The following is a 15,759-nucleotide window of genomic DNA, read 5'->3' as shown; positions in this document are numbered from 1 at the left end:
TTCTACTGATTTCTGTCGGCCTGGTACCGAGTTTCGAAATTTCCTCGTTGAAGTCCGATTTTATCTGCGTTTTTTCTTTGGCTATATCTCGAGTATTTATGGGCCGATCTGGACGGGTCATGCCTTTTCGTGATCGGGAGGATCCTGCCAACCGATCGGCATCAGAAAAGGACATACATTTTTTCACGATTCTCGTGAAGTCTATTATATGTATCTCGGCTATTTGGCATTCGATCTGGGCGTAGAACGCCTCCCTCCTCTTGATCGGAAGAATGTCCGCCATCGTTTGAACCCTGATTGAGATGAAGGACAATAAGGATATTGCCTTTTTAACGTTGCTTTGTAATACATTTATAGTTAAATCGATATACATAGCTCCACTATTTCTTGTCCGATCTGGATGTGCCACGCCTCCTTGTAACAGGGAGAGTGTCCGCCATCGTTTGGTAGAAAGTAAAATAAGGATATTGCTCTTTCAACGTTATTTCCGCTATACATTTGGGAGAATTTCCTTGATCATCTATAGTCAATAAACTGTAAAACGCATTTCGGTTTTTTGTATGAATTTATTTATACATATATAGTATATGTAGTTGACATTGTCTTTAGCTTGTCAGATAGTGGTGGACTATCAATGCAACTGGAATTAATCTTAGTGCACTTTAGCAGGCGAACACAGTCGCATTTCTGTTCATGTAACACTCGTTATCGTAATCGGCCTGTTGTTGATTGCCGCGGCTGTTGCTGCTATCAAATCAGCTGCAATAAAGCTCCGTTCACTTTAGCGGACGAACACGACCGCAGTTCTGTTCAGCCGTTCCTCACGTCATCATGATACTCGTGATTGGTGTATTGTTCATTGCAGCGGCTGTTGCTGCTATTGGATTACTATTTTTTGTGGTTTTTCCATTGGTGCTTGCTGCTGGTCTGATCATCTTCGGGATCATTTGGCTGTGGCAGCGGCATCACTTCTGCCACTGGCTGCGTCTTGGTGTTCCATACATTCGGGCCACACCCTTTGTGGGGAATGTCTGGAAATTACTGCGCGGTAGCTGCTGCTTCGGTGATCAGTTTCGACAGCTGTATGAGAGCAAAGAAGCTGCTGGCCACGCCTATGTGGGCATACACGTGCTGCACAACCATGCCTTGCTGCTGCGCGACCCGGCTCTGATAAAGCGAATTCTGGTTGAGGACTTTTCCCAGTTCTCGAGCCGTTTCGAGACCACAGACCCTATAGGGGACACGATGGGGGCCCAAAATCTGTTCTTCTCCAAGCACGAGACTTGGCGGGAGACGCACAAGATCTTTGCGCCCTTCTTTGCGGTGAGCAAGGTGCGTCAGATGTACGGTTTGCTGGAGCACATTGGCCAACAACTGGAGGAACACATGGAGGATCAGCTGAATGGGAAATCTGAAATAGAACTGGAAGTAAAGCAGCTGTGTGCTCTCTTCACCACGGACATCATAGCCTCGCTGGCCTTTGGTCTGGAGGCGCACAGCCTGCAAAAGCCCGACGCAGAGTTTCGCCGAATGTGCGTCGAGGTCAACGATCCGCGCCCCAAGCGCCTGCTACATCTGTTTACAATGTTCTTCTTCCCGCGTTTATCGCGAATGGTTCGTACACATCTATACTCCGATGAGTACGAGCGCTTCATGCGCCAGTCAATGGACTTTGTACTGGCCCAACGCGAGAAGAGTGGGGAAAAACGTCACGATTTGATTGACATATTTCTGCAGTTGAAGCGCACCGAGCCGCCGACGAGCATAATTCATCGCCCCGACTTCTTTGTCGCACAGGCTTCGTTTCTACTACTGGCTGGCTTCGATACCTCCTCATCGACGATCACCTTTGCCCTGTACGAGCTAGCCAAGGCGCCAGCGATTCAGAAACGACTGAGGGACGAGCTCAGTGATGCGCTTAGGACAAACCGGCATCAGCCGCTGAACTTCGATTCGGTGAATGGTTTGTCCTACCTTCGACAGGTGGTAGATGAGGTACTGCGGCTGTATCCTCCCACTGCATTCTTGGATCGATGCTGCAATGACGAAAATGGTTATGATCTGTCTGCTTGGAACTGTGGTAGAGCTTTGAAGTTACCTGCAGGCGCACCTGTGTACATCTCAGTGCTGGGACTCCATCGGGATCCAGTGGTACGCTAACTATTAAGCGATCAAAGGATTTGTTTCTATATGCCTAACATAATGCATTTCCAGCACTGGCCAAATCCGAATCAATTCGATCCGGAACACTTCTCGCCGGAGCAACGCGAGCAGCACCATCCAATGACGTATTTGCCCTTTGGTGCCGGTCCCAGGGGCTGCATTGGCACCCTCCTGGGGCAGCTGGAGATTAAAGTGGGACTGCTGCACATCCTCAAGAACTTTCGGGTGGAGCTGTGCGAGAGGACACTGCCGGAGATGGTGTTCGATCCAAAGGCTTTCGTCCTAACCGCAAAGGGGGGAACCTACCTGCGCTTTGTGAAGGATACTCTTTGAATTGAAGTGAATATATATCGTTTTAGTACATTTTTCACTATATTCATTTTTATTATTGGTAATTGAATTTTTTCACATGTTTTTCTGTTCAAACTTTCCGCAAGTTTAGCTCAAAAATGTTCACAAAAATTTGTCAGTTGGGTTGGCCAATGGCTGTTGAGTAAAAGGTACTTTCCACGAGCTAATCTTTGATCTTTAATTAGTATAAGAGATGACGATACCTCTTGAAAATAATGAATATTCAGATTATCAGTTGGGGCGACAGTAAAACTGAGTGTTTTACATTTCCGGGGGCTACATTAAAGAGATATTTTGGGAGGTTCAACAACAACAATTGGCCAACTCAAAATATTCGACAATCATCAACCATGGATTTTGTATTTATTTCTCTGTTGTTTGTACAATTTAAAAAACTAACTCTCGAGGGTTTCGATATCTCGCTTCACTTTTTACAAATTATCAAAAATAACTAAAGCAATTTTACACAGACATTTTTTTGTATCAACATAAACTACAGGCTAACAACTAATTGCATTTTTGTTTTCTCTCCAACCGGAGCCCTTTTTTTGCTCACTATCATACAAAATATGAAACAAAAGAATTCTCTGATCGAAACACGCGGATACTTATACGGATTCAATGACGCAATTTTCTTAATTTAAAATGCTAACTACACGCTAAGAATACCAGTTAGCAAATGTACAACAATTACATATTTCAGGGGTGTGAAAGTAGGGTAAAACTTTGTGAATTATTGTAAAAAAGAATACATACATTCATGTTTGTGTGTGTGTGTGTGTGTGTGTGTCAAAACAAAATGCAAATTAATTTTGTGAAACATTTCACGTATGGAAACTGCTATCATTTTGTTTGATTCGATGATTGATTATTACAATTTGGGATTACACTTTGAAGGTATTTCAATATTATTGTATGTAGACGTGTGTATGGCATGTAGTATGTTTTAGCGGATTACGATTTTAGTTGTTTTGCATTTGAATATACTCTTATATCGAGACTGGATGTCTCTTATGGAAGCAATAAATCAAAAGTTGAATTCATAATTTAGCAAATGAATTAGTTGGATTCTGGATCTCTCCGCTACGTGAATAATTCTGCATGCATATACTCGTATGTAATATATATGTATATGTAAGGTGCAAGCAGCTGTGGTATTTCATTTGATTTTTGGTTTTCCTAATTCTGCCACAACTTTTTGAAACGTGTGTGTGGGCTGGACACTCCACTCGTACCGTACCGTATCGTGTATCGTATATCGAATCGTATATATAGGCATACACAGACACATATACTATATATAGTAGCTATAGATAATTACATTCAATAGTAGTGTAGTGTTTCGACATCATATACCCACATACTGCCCATACATAGCGTATATAGCGTATATATTGTATATATATTATTCTCACTTTTAGGTTGCAAGTAAACGTATTTTGCACACACCTTAAACTAGTACATTTAGTCATGCTTTACTTTACTTTACTTTCTGCTTGCTTAGTTAGTCTTCTAATACATTTTACAAAACAGGGACGCTACTATCTTCTATCCTGCATGACCACCTGCTTGAGGGCGCCCGCCCGGACACTGGACTTCACCTCGTGTCCGCCCAGTGAGGCGGTGCCGTCCCGCGCGATATACAGCTGAAGGCCGGAGGCTGCAGAGGCAACAAATAAAAGAACACATTAGTACCAGCCGCTAGTCTTTCGATTTATCTACTCACTCTCTGCCGACTCCTCCAGCTGATCCAGTTTCGTATCCTTCAATATCTCATCGATTAATGAGTCGGGATTGACGCGCGTCTCCTCCACACGATCCGAAACGCGGGGTCCATCGTCCAGTGCCCCCTTCTTGCGCTTCTCGCCGCTACTTTTCGAGCGATCTAGAGATCCTGTTTCACTTATAACTAACGAGCCGGAACTGGGATTCCTGCAGGAACAAAGCGAAAGATAGTAGAGGTTAATTTGGGTAAATCAAAAGAGCAAGCTTAATTGTAAATAACTAAAATTCGGTGCTCTATTTGGCATTTTGCGGGGAGTAAACAGAACAACAGGCAGAACAGGGTCGTCATACATATGCTTGAAAATATATACATATATCTTTTCTATTGCTGAATATCATAAAACGAAAGTGCCAACAAATGAAGCAGCATTCAATCAAAATAACTGAAAGGTACTCGCATATCATACAGAACGAATAATGAGTTGAGCAAGGCCTAAGAATGTTGGTGAAAAATGGATGTCGGGGGAACAAAACTGTTGGGAAAAGTAGGAAATCATAAAAACGATGAATATTATTGCAGTTAATGGTTTAAATGGATTTGAACATATACTACATGTGCAAAAACATCTAGTTGAACATTTAACAATATATTTTGAGGAATTCTTAAATTATAAATAACCTTTGAAATGAAAATTACATCTAAAATGCACAAAAATATCGGGGATCTATATAGTAATCGTAGCGGAACTTAAACAATTAGCATAGACATATAAAAAGGGAATAATTGGATCTTATGCCAGCACATTTTCCACACACACACACACATCATATCCTTGGTAGAAAGATATCGTAGCATCTAGTGTGGAAAATGCACTGGTTTTTTGGGGCGGGAGAGTAGGAGTGGGAGAAGGAGAGGGATTTGACACCAACTTAAAAGCTAACTTTATGCAAAGGCAATAAAAGCCATAGATCGAATGGGAACCCACATCATGGTGATGCTGGGGCGGCGTATGATCTGTGTGGTGGCCAGCGGCGATAGCGTTGCTCCCGACATGGACATCGTGGTGGCCGAGGACATGGCGGACGCCTCGGCAGCCGCCGCGGAGGTGGACAGCAGCAGGGAGGCCGCTGACGGATTGGAGCGTATGCTGCACGCGTCTGTGGGACTGGCGGCCAGCGAACTGAGGGCATCCGCCGACATGACGTTGCCCAGACGGGGACTGCTGCCATGTCCATTGGGGGATCCCACGCTCATCTGTTGCTGCTGGTGCTGCTGCTGGGGGGAGTAGGAGGCCGGGCCGTCCACAGTGTCCTGGCCGCAGCTCGAGTTGCACTGGAAGGTGATGACTGCCCCGCTGCTGCTGCTGTTGCTGTTGCTTCCGTTCGACGAGGAGGCCGAGTGATTCGAGTGTATGCTCGCGAGGGTGCCGCACGGAGAACAACTGGATCCCAGGACATAGCAACTGGTGGTATTGGCTCCTCCTCCTGCCTGCTGCTGCTGCTGCCTGGTGCTGCCACTCCCCGAACCGGTGGCAATGTTGTTGCTGTTCTGGCAATTGTTGCCGCTGCTGCTGTTGCTGTTGTTGCCGTCGAAGAGGCGACGAGGAACTCCACTGAAGCTTCTGCATTCGTTCGAATATTCGTTTTAGACACACATTTAACATAAAATCATCTTTGCAAACCAAAAGCATGTATTTTCTTGGGCAAAACTTAAACAAACTTAAGAAATCAACCAAATTATTGGCCGATTTGTAATATTTTCTGTATATTTAAGAAGCTTTTGAATTTGATATATGCGTTTTATATATGATAAGAGCGTATTTTTGGCGGGGTATTCGATATATGTAAGTATGTGTATCAGATTTAGTTGTGGCTGTGTTTGTGTTCGGATTCATATTTATTGGAAATTAAATCGAAAAGAAAATTCAAATAAATTCCTTTAAACAGAAATAAGGCCAAGAGATCTCTTACATCAAGTTTAATGCTTTAGAAACTAATATAAATCCATGGTTTCCCATCAATTACATTATTTATATCAACCATTACGACATGAAACCCAAGCGGACACGCGCCAGCAGCATGCCCCACACAGACGCCAGTGCCACACACCAGTCTATCTCTCATTGATATAACCCTGACCTGTCGCCCCTGAATGCTGGTGCCCCCTCAAAATGTCGTACCCAGCATTTAATGCCCCGCCCTGACAATTTACAAGCACTATCCCACATCCCTGTCTGCTCTACGCTCTACGCTCTGCGCTCCACGCTCTGCTTTAAGCTCTGGAGCTGATTCTCTATGCAAATTTATCTGAGATTCGCCTCAAATTGAATTTTAAATTGGGAAAATCTAAGAGCAGAGCAGAGGGTCGCACAAAATTCATACAAATTTCATACAAATAGCCAGCAGAGCAGACCAGAGCAGAGCAGAGCACAGAGGGGGCGTTCAGGTGGCCCTGCACTTGGGCCACATCCTTGTCCCAGATTTCATTTCACTCTGGCTCTGCTGCTGGTGACCTCAAGGGCTTGTCCATGTTCTTGTGGGTGTGGCTGTGGCTGGGGCTGGGGCAGGGGGGTAGAAGAAGGCCATTTCACAGGTAAGGCTAACTAGTTTACACACCATTTAATTGCTTAATGGCAAAGGGAGCAAATGCTTTTTATTTGAATGGTCACTCAAAAGCCTTTTAGTGCAATTTCTTTATGGAATCATAGTTATTAGGGTGAACCGTTTGTATTTTATATCCTGAGCTGTTAGGGTCTTGGGGTTTCTTTTGTTTTTGTGTTGATTAGATCATTAATATCACCGAGGGGCACCAAGGTAAGGGAGGAGTGTGCTTAGAAACCGATTCTCCATAAAAATACAAAATAATTTACAAGTTTTAAGGAATCTGCAGTGTCCCAAAACATGTTATAATCGTTACATCTAACTTAAGTCTAACTTAAAGCCCTTAAGAAGTACTTGAGACCCATAGAAGTATTCTCTGATGATTAGTATAGACGATTGAACGAAACGAAACAAAACAGAACAAAAACAAAACGAAGAAAAAGAGTAACGAGTAAAGAAATAAGAGAGTAACGAGTAACGTAAAAATATGTGAATAATCGCATGTTAAATGGAAACGAGAACAAACGGCTGTGTGCAGAGGGGGCAATACCAAGGACCAGGACGAGGGACAATGACGCTAGAGAAGCATTCTTCTGAGAATTTTTCTAAATTTGTCTCTAGAAATCTAACGAGTAACGAGTAACGATTAACTTTCAACGAGTAACGAGTAACTCATCTGTCTTGCTAGTTTTATGATGTTTTTTTTTCTGATTGTTGATATGAAAATAAAAGCGCGACGAACCTCATTAGCTCGTAGGCAGCATTCGTGGAATGTGGCCGAACGATGTAGGTCTCCTGCGTGGCCAGAGGGGTCGAGGAAGTGCCCTGCAGGATGTTACGCCGATAGGCTCGCTCGAAGGGTGTGCGCGACATAAAGGACACGGAGTTGGCCAACAGTTCCGCTGGGGAATCCACCACGTCGTAGTTGAGCAGACGATTCACATAGCCCAGGGCTGGCTTCTCGGCCGACTGTATCAAGCGCGGGAAAGTTGGCTTCCGTTCGGTGGTGGGCGTGAGGAAGGGATCCGCTTCGATGCGCTCGCTCACAACATCCGGAATGGTGCCCATCGATCGCATCTTCTGTATGGGATAATGCGGGCTCTGCGGACTGTCGTAGCCATCTTGTCCGATGAACTTGGCGTTGCCCACCTTTATGTGATGGCTCTGGTGGGTCTGGTGCTTCACGTACAGCTTCCCCGAGGAGCCATTCGAGGTGGTGGAGTTCTTGCGCAGCCCCGGGCCGAAGTGGTGATGCTGCTGGAAGCGCAGTCGCTCCTCCATCGACTGGTCGTGGATGCGCTGGAACTCCTCGCGGACATCCTGCTCCGAGTAGTCGTCGAAGCAGAGATTATTCAGCGACTTCATCTTGGGTATCTTGGCGTGCTCGGCCAGCTGCTTGAGCCGTCGCGGCGAGTTCCGATCCAGCTCCATGGAGGCCTTGTGGAACTCCATTTCCAGTATCGACAGATTCTCCATGGACTTGATTTTGGCCACCCGCGGTGTGTGGTAGTTCTCCTCCAGCCCCGAGTCATTGTCCCCCGAGTCCTCGTTCATGTACTCGTCCGTGTCGCTGGCCTCTCCGCTGTCGTAATACTGTGTGGTATGTGTGGTGGGTGCTGTCGAGTGGAACTGTGGCTCCACAGGTATCTCTGCCATCGGCGTGTGAAAGTCCTCCAGCTGCAGGGTATTCCCCGTGTTCATAGTGGCATTCGGCGTCGAGTACAGCTGCTCCTCGCTCACATACTCAATGGTGGTGGTGAGGCTCAGGTGTGTCGTGTGATGGTGGTGGCTCGCCGGGGGCACAAGGCCAACCACTGGTGGCTGTTGGTCCTTCTGCTGCCGCTCCTTTTCGTGACCTTTCCGACATTGTGGTATATTCAATTTCATGGCATTTACTGCCCTCTGATTGAGTCTATTGAGTAGAGAAACGGATTTTCTAAAACGACTATAGTTTGTTGTTGATTTTTTCATTTGATTTTGGACGATGATTCGTTGATTCGATTTTTTTTTTTAATTTGTTTTACAAAAATGTTATTTTTTAAGGTATTTATTGCGTTTTGTTAGTTGTTTTTTTTTTTGTTTGTTTGCCATTTACCCCATATTTGTTATTATATACAAATTATATATAGTATTTTTTGGTTAAGAAAAAGAAAGAAAAACAAAAATTGGTGTTAAAACAATTTAGCCAACAAATAATTAAAAATTAAATTAAATTAGTTCCACTAAATAAATAAGTAAATAAATTATAAAAGCTACCATAAAACCAGATTAGAGCGGGGAAAAAACGCCAAGGGATTCAATGTATGACCTTAACCATTATTACCGAATGAATTCAAGTTAATTTTCTTAGAACTAAGTTAGGGATTTCCTATTAAAATTATTACAGAATTAACCAGAGACCTGAAGGTGCCAATGGAATGGGATGAGCGACCACTAAAAGTAGGCTGAATAAAATGCGGTTTTGGGTTAACTTTCCACAACATTTCACGGCAAAGAATCTCCGGATCTCCCACAGTTTTCAAAAACTTTTCTTCACTCAAGGCTGTGGGGCACACAACTTTTTTTTGCAAAGGCCAAAAACCACAAATCTCGGGGGCAAGGCCCACACAGTTGATGAAGTCATCAGAGCTTCATATTCTAGCGAAAAACATTTCTTTGGCTCAACAATTTTCATATTGTGTGCCCTGCCCTCCCTCCCCCCCGGCCAACCCCACCCAAGCCGAACGCTAATCACAGACAACATGCAGCATTTTTGAAATGCAGCCAACATGCATTCTCTGTGCCACACGAGCCACAGTGGCAGTGGCAGTGGCAGCCAGCAGCCAACCAGTCTGGTCACGGAAGCACAAAGGATATTAGAACGCCTCTGCCATGCCACACACGAGTTTGCATGCACTTGCCGTCGTTTGACCTTAAACTTTTGCCATGGGAAATTTGTAGCATGTTGTTGTTTTTGTTTGTGCAGCAGCAGCAGCATCCCGCATCCCCAGCACATTTGCTGGTGGCGGCACATTTACTAACTAGAAATTTGCATAACATAATTGAAGGAAATATCTTCAGACGGAAGAGGCAGAGAGAGAGAGAGAGAGCCCGCAGCTGCAGAGTGGAGTGCAGATGGCCTCCAGTCTATAATGGAACTGTCAGTTAGGATCGCTTCTGTGAAGGTGTGCCCTCAGTGTTGCGGTTAAGCGAAGGGGATAAAGGCATCCGAGAAGAGATTTGGTTACTTCCAGTAGATCTTTTTAGGGAAAATACTATTTATAAAGAGTGCTTATGCAGGAAATGCATAGAAATTCTGTTGATAATAAGAGCTAAGATGATTTCTAAGAAGTTTTAATCAATGAACTAAAGAAAGATAGAAAATACTCTCCTTAGGAGGTAATTAAGCAAAAACTAAGTACTTTTACCCAGAAGGGGTATGTTTTTTGAAGGATTTATTGTTTGAATCTATGAGATATGCCTTGAAAATGCCAAAGGAAGGTGCTATTTGCCTGTAGGAGAAGATATTCTGATATCAGGAGTTGTTTCTGCGCCATTTCTATATATTTTATATCAGATTTTCAATATCTGACAACAGTTAAGGGGTATTCAAAGCACTCCATTACATTACACATTACTTTATCTCTATAGAACTTTATCTTTGACAGCATGAACGATTGATAGATGGACTAAAACAAAATCAAACCAGTCGAAACGTTTTTCGTGGCCCATGAGCCTTGATGATGGATTATGCATAAATTTTGAAGGCTCAAGGGATAACCTTTAACATAATCTATTCTATAAATATCAGTATAATTTTTAGAACTCGAAAAGTACAGTTGATAGCAGTCCTAACATAACTTAACGATAAGAGATTCTAATAACTATTCAATAATCAATAATAAATAAAGAAAAACTCTTGTAAATATAAATACTAGACTAAAAACTAAAGTAAAAGTTACTTTTAATTTGGAAAAATTCAACTAAAATAATATCCTAGTTCAAGTATAGGTGTGTGTATGTGTTTGTGTGGTGGTGTGTGTGTGTGTGTTAAATTTGTTGGAGCTTGTTGTTCCAATAGGTTTTTGGTTTTAGTACACATTTAACGTGCAATTTGGTTAGAGTTAGAGACTCAAAGGTCAAGTCCACAGACTTGTCGCTTGGGTTAAATGGGGTTTTGTTTTTAGACACAGGTTTGTACAGAGAGAGAGAGAGAGATTTAGCTGTAGGCTTTAGCATTTATATAGCGCATAGTTTATATAGTTTACAGATTAGAGAGCAGATTTGGTAGAATCGAAGGCAAAAAAAAAGGAATACAATGAAAAGAAGTCGTAGGCCTTTATACACTTTGTAGCAGAATGTTTGAGAATGGGTTCAGAGTTGATAAACTTACCTAGCGTGCCCCGAGTCGCCCTCGGAACTTTGCCTCGAATGTTGACTGTGCGAAAAACTACTATAACCCGAACCTTTCGACATCTGGACGGAGGGAGGGGCAAGAGCGGATTAGTTAATGGTCCCACTGGTTAATGGTGCAACAGGTACACTCACTTGACTAGTATTACTGGAATTCCTCGAATGACCCATTTCCATGAGGGCGGCAGTGTTGACCGCGTTGCCGCCGACGCCGCCCACTCCCGAGACTCCTGTGGTGCCATAATTATTGCTACCAATGATCCCCAGTCCGCTGAGGGCGTGGGGCAGCGGTGTGATGGCATTTGAGGCAGCGGCGGCGGCATGCTGCTGCAGATTATCCGTGGTAAGCGTCACCGCCGACTCCGAGGACTCCGACAGGCCAGAGTCCGTCACGACGGCCGCAATCAGAGACTGTGGGTCGAGATCTGCAAGAGAATAGTCCCAATATTGATCCGCGATCTGGCATCGTTGGAGGGAGCTCTTACCCTCCTCCTTTGTGGATGAAACGGGTCGCGTTCCCGGCAGCGACTGGTTGCTGGAGACGCCTCCCAGTGTGGCGCCACTGCCGCCCAGGGGAATGGCATTGCCTCCGCTACCACTGCCGATGCTGGGCATCGCCGTGGCCGTTGGCGTTTGCAGACCCACTCCGGTGGCGGCATTCGTCAGATCATCCATGGAGGGCTTCGTCTGTTTGCTCTTCAGACTCGGTGTGGGTCTGCACATAAGGAAAATCAATTAGAAAACCAAGTCCAGGGTGTTTCAGAGCGTCCCAGTGGTGCTGTACTTACGCCTTGAAGAGTATATCACCGCTTAGCATGTGCATTTTGATGCTTACTCTCAGCATGGAGTTGTCGAGACGATGCCGCGAGTCATAGCCCTCGAGGAGGAAGCGACGCGATGTGAGGCCGGCGCCGGCAAATTCGGCAAGATTGAGGTCGATAAAACCTAGCTTATAGTAACTGCGACCGCCCCGTATTTCCTTTCGAATGGAGATGCGCATCAGGCAGGGATCCAGCACGCCCGTCGAGGCATTCGCGCTCATTTTGCAGGGAAACTCGAAGCTGCGGTTCCATTCCACGCGATGGTTTATCACCTCCTCTCTACACAAAGAGGGAAAATTAGTTTAAAGCACGACCTAGATCGAGAGGCTGTGCAGATCTTACCGACTGCTGTACTCCTGAAATGAACCGCCATCCAGCAGACGTATCTTGGCGAAGAGCACCTCATTGACGAGGGCCACCTCGACTAAATCCTGCAGCTGCACTTCCACATTGAACTTGTACTTCTTCTTTTTCATCATAAAGGCCATGCCAGGGGCGCTAGGCCCGAGTAGTGTCATTCAGTTCCCTTCCAATAATCCGTGGCCGTTCACTGCTGCGCCTCCGAATGGATGAAGATGGAAAGCCTTTCGGGCGGCTGCCAAGCACCGCCTCTGGATACCTCTGGGTACTCGGGTTTTGCTCTAAGGATGCCTCCGTTCTTCTTGTTTTCCTCAGAAACTTTTCTTTATCTCTCTGTGTTCTTTGGTGAGTTTTTTTTAGTTTGCTTTGCTTTTAGTTTCCTCTCTTTTTTGTTTACTATTTTTCAATTTCCTTATCCGTGTTTTTCCCTTTTTTCTGGATGCTTACATGCCTGCCATTCTTAGGGTTGCCGGTGGGTGGAGTTGGTGGTGTGGTGGCGCTACTGCTGGGCTCCCAACTGCAGGCAAAAATAACCCAAAAACGAAAGAAAAGCAGTTGTGTAAGCGAGCAGATGTGTGTGTATGTGTGTAGTATGTAGTATATTTTGATTATAAACTCCAGCAACATAACCCATTTTTCATATATTTCTCTGGTACAAGTTATTTTGGTGACCCCAAAAGAGAGTAAAATATCATTTACTTAAATTTAAAAGTTTATTAATACTAAAAGGTAATTTACGGCTGGTTTTCACTGGTGAAGATTCTATGTGGATTGTTGACCAAAAAAGCTAAATTTTAAGCAAAAGTTATGTTGGTGACCCCGACCGAACCTCGAATTAGAGTCTAATTATATTTCTTTGAAGAATTTAAAGTATTGAGTATTTTTAAGTATTGAGTGCCATTTGGTGACCCCGATCGCTCCCTCTTCTAATCATTATTACGTATAAGTTATTTTGTTGACACCCAACTATTGTTAGGCCTAGTTTTTTATGCAAATATTTTGCCAAGAGTCAATACGATATGTAAATCCCGCTGCTCTTTGCCATCCCTCGCTGGAATGCCACTTTGATCATTTAACAAATTGACTGAAATCGTTTAAAGAATGAAACCAACCTGATTGCATATATTTAATTGAGAACTGTGAATATATTGAGAGACAATCTGAGTTCCCAGAATCACACAGAAACAGCCCAGCAGATTAGTCATCAATCTAAAAGAGAACGAAATTCGCAAACTTGAGATGAAACAGAATGCAAACAGCGAAAAGTCGAAACCAGAAAGATGGTGTGGTATCTAGAAATAATCGCACAGACAAAAAGACAAAGAAAAGCCCATGGGTGAGTAATGCGTCACCGATTTGCGTGTATAAATCAAGCGAAACGCTTCTTGAAATCCATTCTGTATTGTATAGCAAATTATACAGCAAATATTTACGCCTAGGGGCAAAGAAATTGAATGGAAATGGAGGTCCTTCCATGCGATTTCCTCCCATTGCGTGTGTTGGTCTTTTTAATTATTTAAGTGTTGTCGCAGCTCAAATATACTATGCATTCCGTATATTTACATGAGTATAGCGATAAAATGATTGACTTTATATTATGGCCTGATATATTCTGATTAAGCGGCCTGAAAAATGTCCAAATGCCGTCATGCGGCATATTTTTAGGCGCCTGCCACAGCAGGAGGAAAATGGATAAAAAATTGAATGTTCGAGGAGTGATTTATGGCTTTTGATGGCTGCCATGATACGAGTGGGGGAACCGTCATGAGCGTCACAAATTCAATGAACCATTTTAGGAGGCATTTGGTGATGTGGTGGGGCTCTGAGGCTCTGGAAATACCTTTAAAGAAAGGTTTTCCCATGAAAGAACACTCCACTTACAGAAGCTTCAGTCCTTGCCATCTTGAATATCAATAATCTCTCCAAACACTCCCTGCTTTCCTTCATTTAGTGCCAGATTTCCTAAGTGATTTGTCATAAACACACTTTCCATAATGCACACCCAGACAGAGGCAGAGACACAGGAAAATCCCCGTCACGCCAATTATGTCCATTACCCACATTAGCCGCACCAATGGCCAACACAAATATGGCCAGAACCAATCAGAAAACACACACAGAAAACCATTAACCCACTTATGCCCTCGGGGGGATTATGCCACTGGACACTGGCCACTGGCCACTGGATACCGTACGAAAAGAAGCAGACAAATCACTGGAAATGTTATTCTAGTAGATTTTCGCCCCTTCTGGGGGCGGCTGGTTTGCCGCCCCAAAAACCGCACCCAAAAGTAATCCCCAGTTTAAACCGAAACTAACAGTTGAGGCAGGGATGGACATGCGGTTGAACGGAGGGCGGACGGACTCGAGGAACATTTCCGCGTGCAGCCAAAAAGCCAAAAGGGATTGCTCGCTGACACGTAAAGCCACTGACTGACCCACTTACCGACTAACAGACTTACAATCGGAGTCCTTTCCTTTGGGAACGGACTTGCAATCCCCTTTCGGCCACGAGAGAAGTGGATTTCGAGCAACTTTTCGCCCAGAGGACACTCCCTGGGAGAACTACGCTTAAAACTTGCAACTTTGTTAAGCGTCTCCTCTTAATGTCCTTTTCATTAAGGCCAAGTGCGTGGGGGGCGATGGGGATGCCTTTTTAATGAGTTCTCTCTGTTGATTTTCCCCGAGGGACTCTTTTCTCTGATGATGAGAAAAGTTTCGACTACGTTAATTGCCAAATTGTTCGTCAATCAAATTTGATTAGACCTTTGTCCAAATGCCAATTAGAGTACACACGAGTGTGCGTGGGGGGAACACAATATGTAAATTAATAAAAGAAAGAAGAAAAAGTAAACAATTTTGATTATGTCACATTGACCTTTACCTTGCCACAGCGCACCCGATTTTAGGGGACAAGGTGGCAGCAGTTGTGGCGGTAATTTATTTATTAACAATGACGCAGCACCAAAACTACTATATAAACATTTATAGGGAAAGAAAAATAGAGAGAGAGGGAGACGTAGAGAGGGCAGAGAGAGAAATTAACAAATATTTTCTTGCAAAATATGCAACAAATGCAAATACGAAAAACATCTTGGGTGCGAGGCTCTTGGCATCGCATTGCAAAACTTGGCAAAAGAACAAAAAACAACAACAATAAAACGGGAAAAAAACAACAAACAGCTGGCGCCAGTCGATGACAAGCGGACTATAAACAAAATGCTCCGATGAAAACATTTTCAATCAGTTCTCCGATCACACTGCAAAGCCATATCTTTATGGCAATTGTAATTAGGAAAACGAAGAGCTCGGTGAGTCGTGCAAGTCCTGGGGGAAAAACTTGTTC

At 44.0% G+C, this 15,759-nt stretch overlaps 2 protein-coding genes across 9 annotated transcripts in view; one reads left to right on the top strand and one right to left on the bottom strand.

Moving 5' to 3' along the window:
- Positions 1-727: 727 nt before the first annotated feature.
- Positions 728-4,062, top strand: LOC6596595 (probable cytochrome P450 6t1). 2 transcript variants are annotated; one of them, XM_026987907.1, is made up of 3 exons: positions 728-2,151; positions 2,215-2,502; positions 4,048-4,062. In XM_026987907.1, the coding sequence occupies exons 1-2, from the start codon at positions 832-834 to the stop codon at positions 2,494-2,496; spliced, it is 1,602 nt and encodes a 533-aa protein (XP_026843708.1). In that variant the 5' UTR covers positions 728-831; the 3' UTR covers positions 2,497-2,502; positions 4,048-4,062. The 2 variants fall into 2 exon arrangements, with proteins under 2 accessions (XP_026843708.1, XP_002021710.1); XM_002021674.2 differs by lacking the exon at positions 4,048-4,062 and having other exon boundaries at positions 729-2,151; positions 2,215-2,681.
- The window catches only part of LOC6596594 (protein FAM102A), a 56,263-nt gene continuing 43,364 nt past the window's right edge, over positions 2,861-15,759 (bottom strand). Inside the window, exons 4-12 of one of the 7 annotated variants that reach the window (XM_026987906.1) lie at positions 12,396-12,930; positions 12,021-12,332; positions 11,718-11,947; positions 11,368-11,657; positions 11,213-11,295; positions 7,583-8,785; positions 5,226-5,861; positions 4,241-4,446; positions 2,861-4,174 (exon numbers count right to left, since the gene is read on the bottom strand). In XM_026987906.1, coding sequence (XP_026843707.1) covers positions 4,056-4,174; positions 4,241-4,446; positions 5,226-5,861; positions 7,583-8,785; positions 11,213-11,295; positions 11,368-11,657; positions 11,718-11,947; positions 12,021-12,332; positions 12,396-12,571 — 3,255 coding nt within the window. In that variant the 5' untranslated portion in view covers positions 12,572-12,930 and the 3' untranslated portion in view covers positions 2,861-4,055. The remainder of the gene's footprint in view (positions 4,175-4,240; positions 4,447-5,225; positions 5,862-7,582; positions 8,786-11,212; positions 11,296-11,367; positions 11,658-11,717; positions 11,948-12,020; positions 12,333-12,395; positions 12,931-15,759) is intronic. The other 6 variants (XM_026987901.1, XM_026987902.1, XM_026987903.1 and 3 more) reach the window with 6 other exon arrangements.

The sequence above is a fragment of the Drosophila persimilis genome, unplaced genomic scaffold (assembly GCF_003286085.1).
Source record: "Drosophila persimilis strain 14011-0111.01,24,50 unplaced genomic scaffold, DperRS2 tig00000124-arrow-pilon, whole genome shotgun sequence".
Lineage (NCBI taxonomy): Eukaryota > Metazoa > Arthropoda > Insecta > Diptera > Drosophilidae > Drosophila > Drosophila persimilis.
Note: the sequence above shows the minus strand (reverse complement) of the source record. Positions and strands in the feature narration are given on the sequence as shown.

Coding starts and splice junctions, on each gene's coding strand:
- LOC6596595 (XM_026987907.1), top strand. CDS start 832: ATGATACTCGTGATTGGTGTATTGTTCATTGCAGCGGCTGTTGCTGCT. Junction 2,152..2,214: donor GACTCCATCGGGATCCAGTG/GTACGCTAACTA, acceptor ATGCATTTCCAG/CACTGGCCAAATCCGAATCA.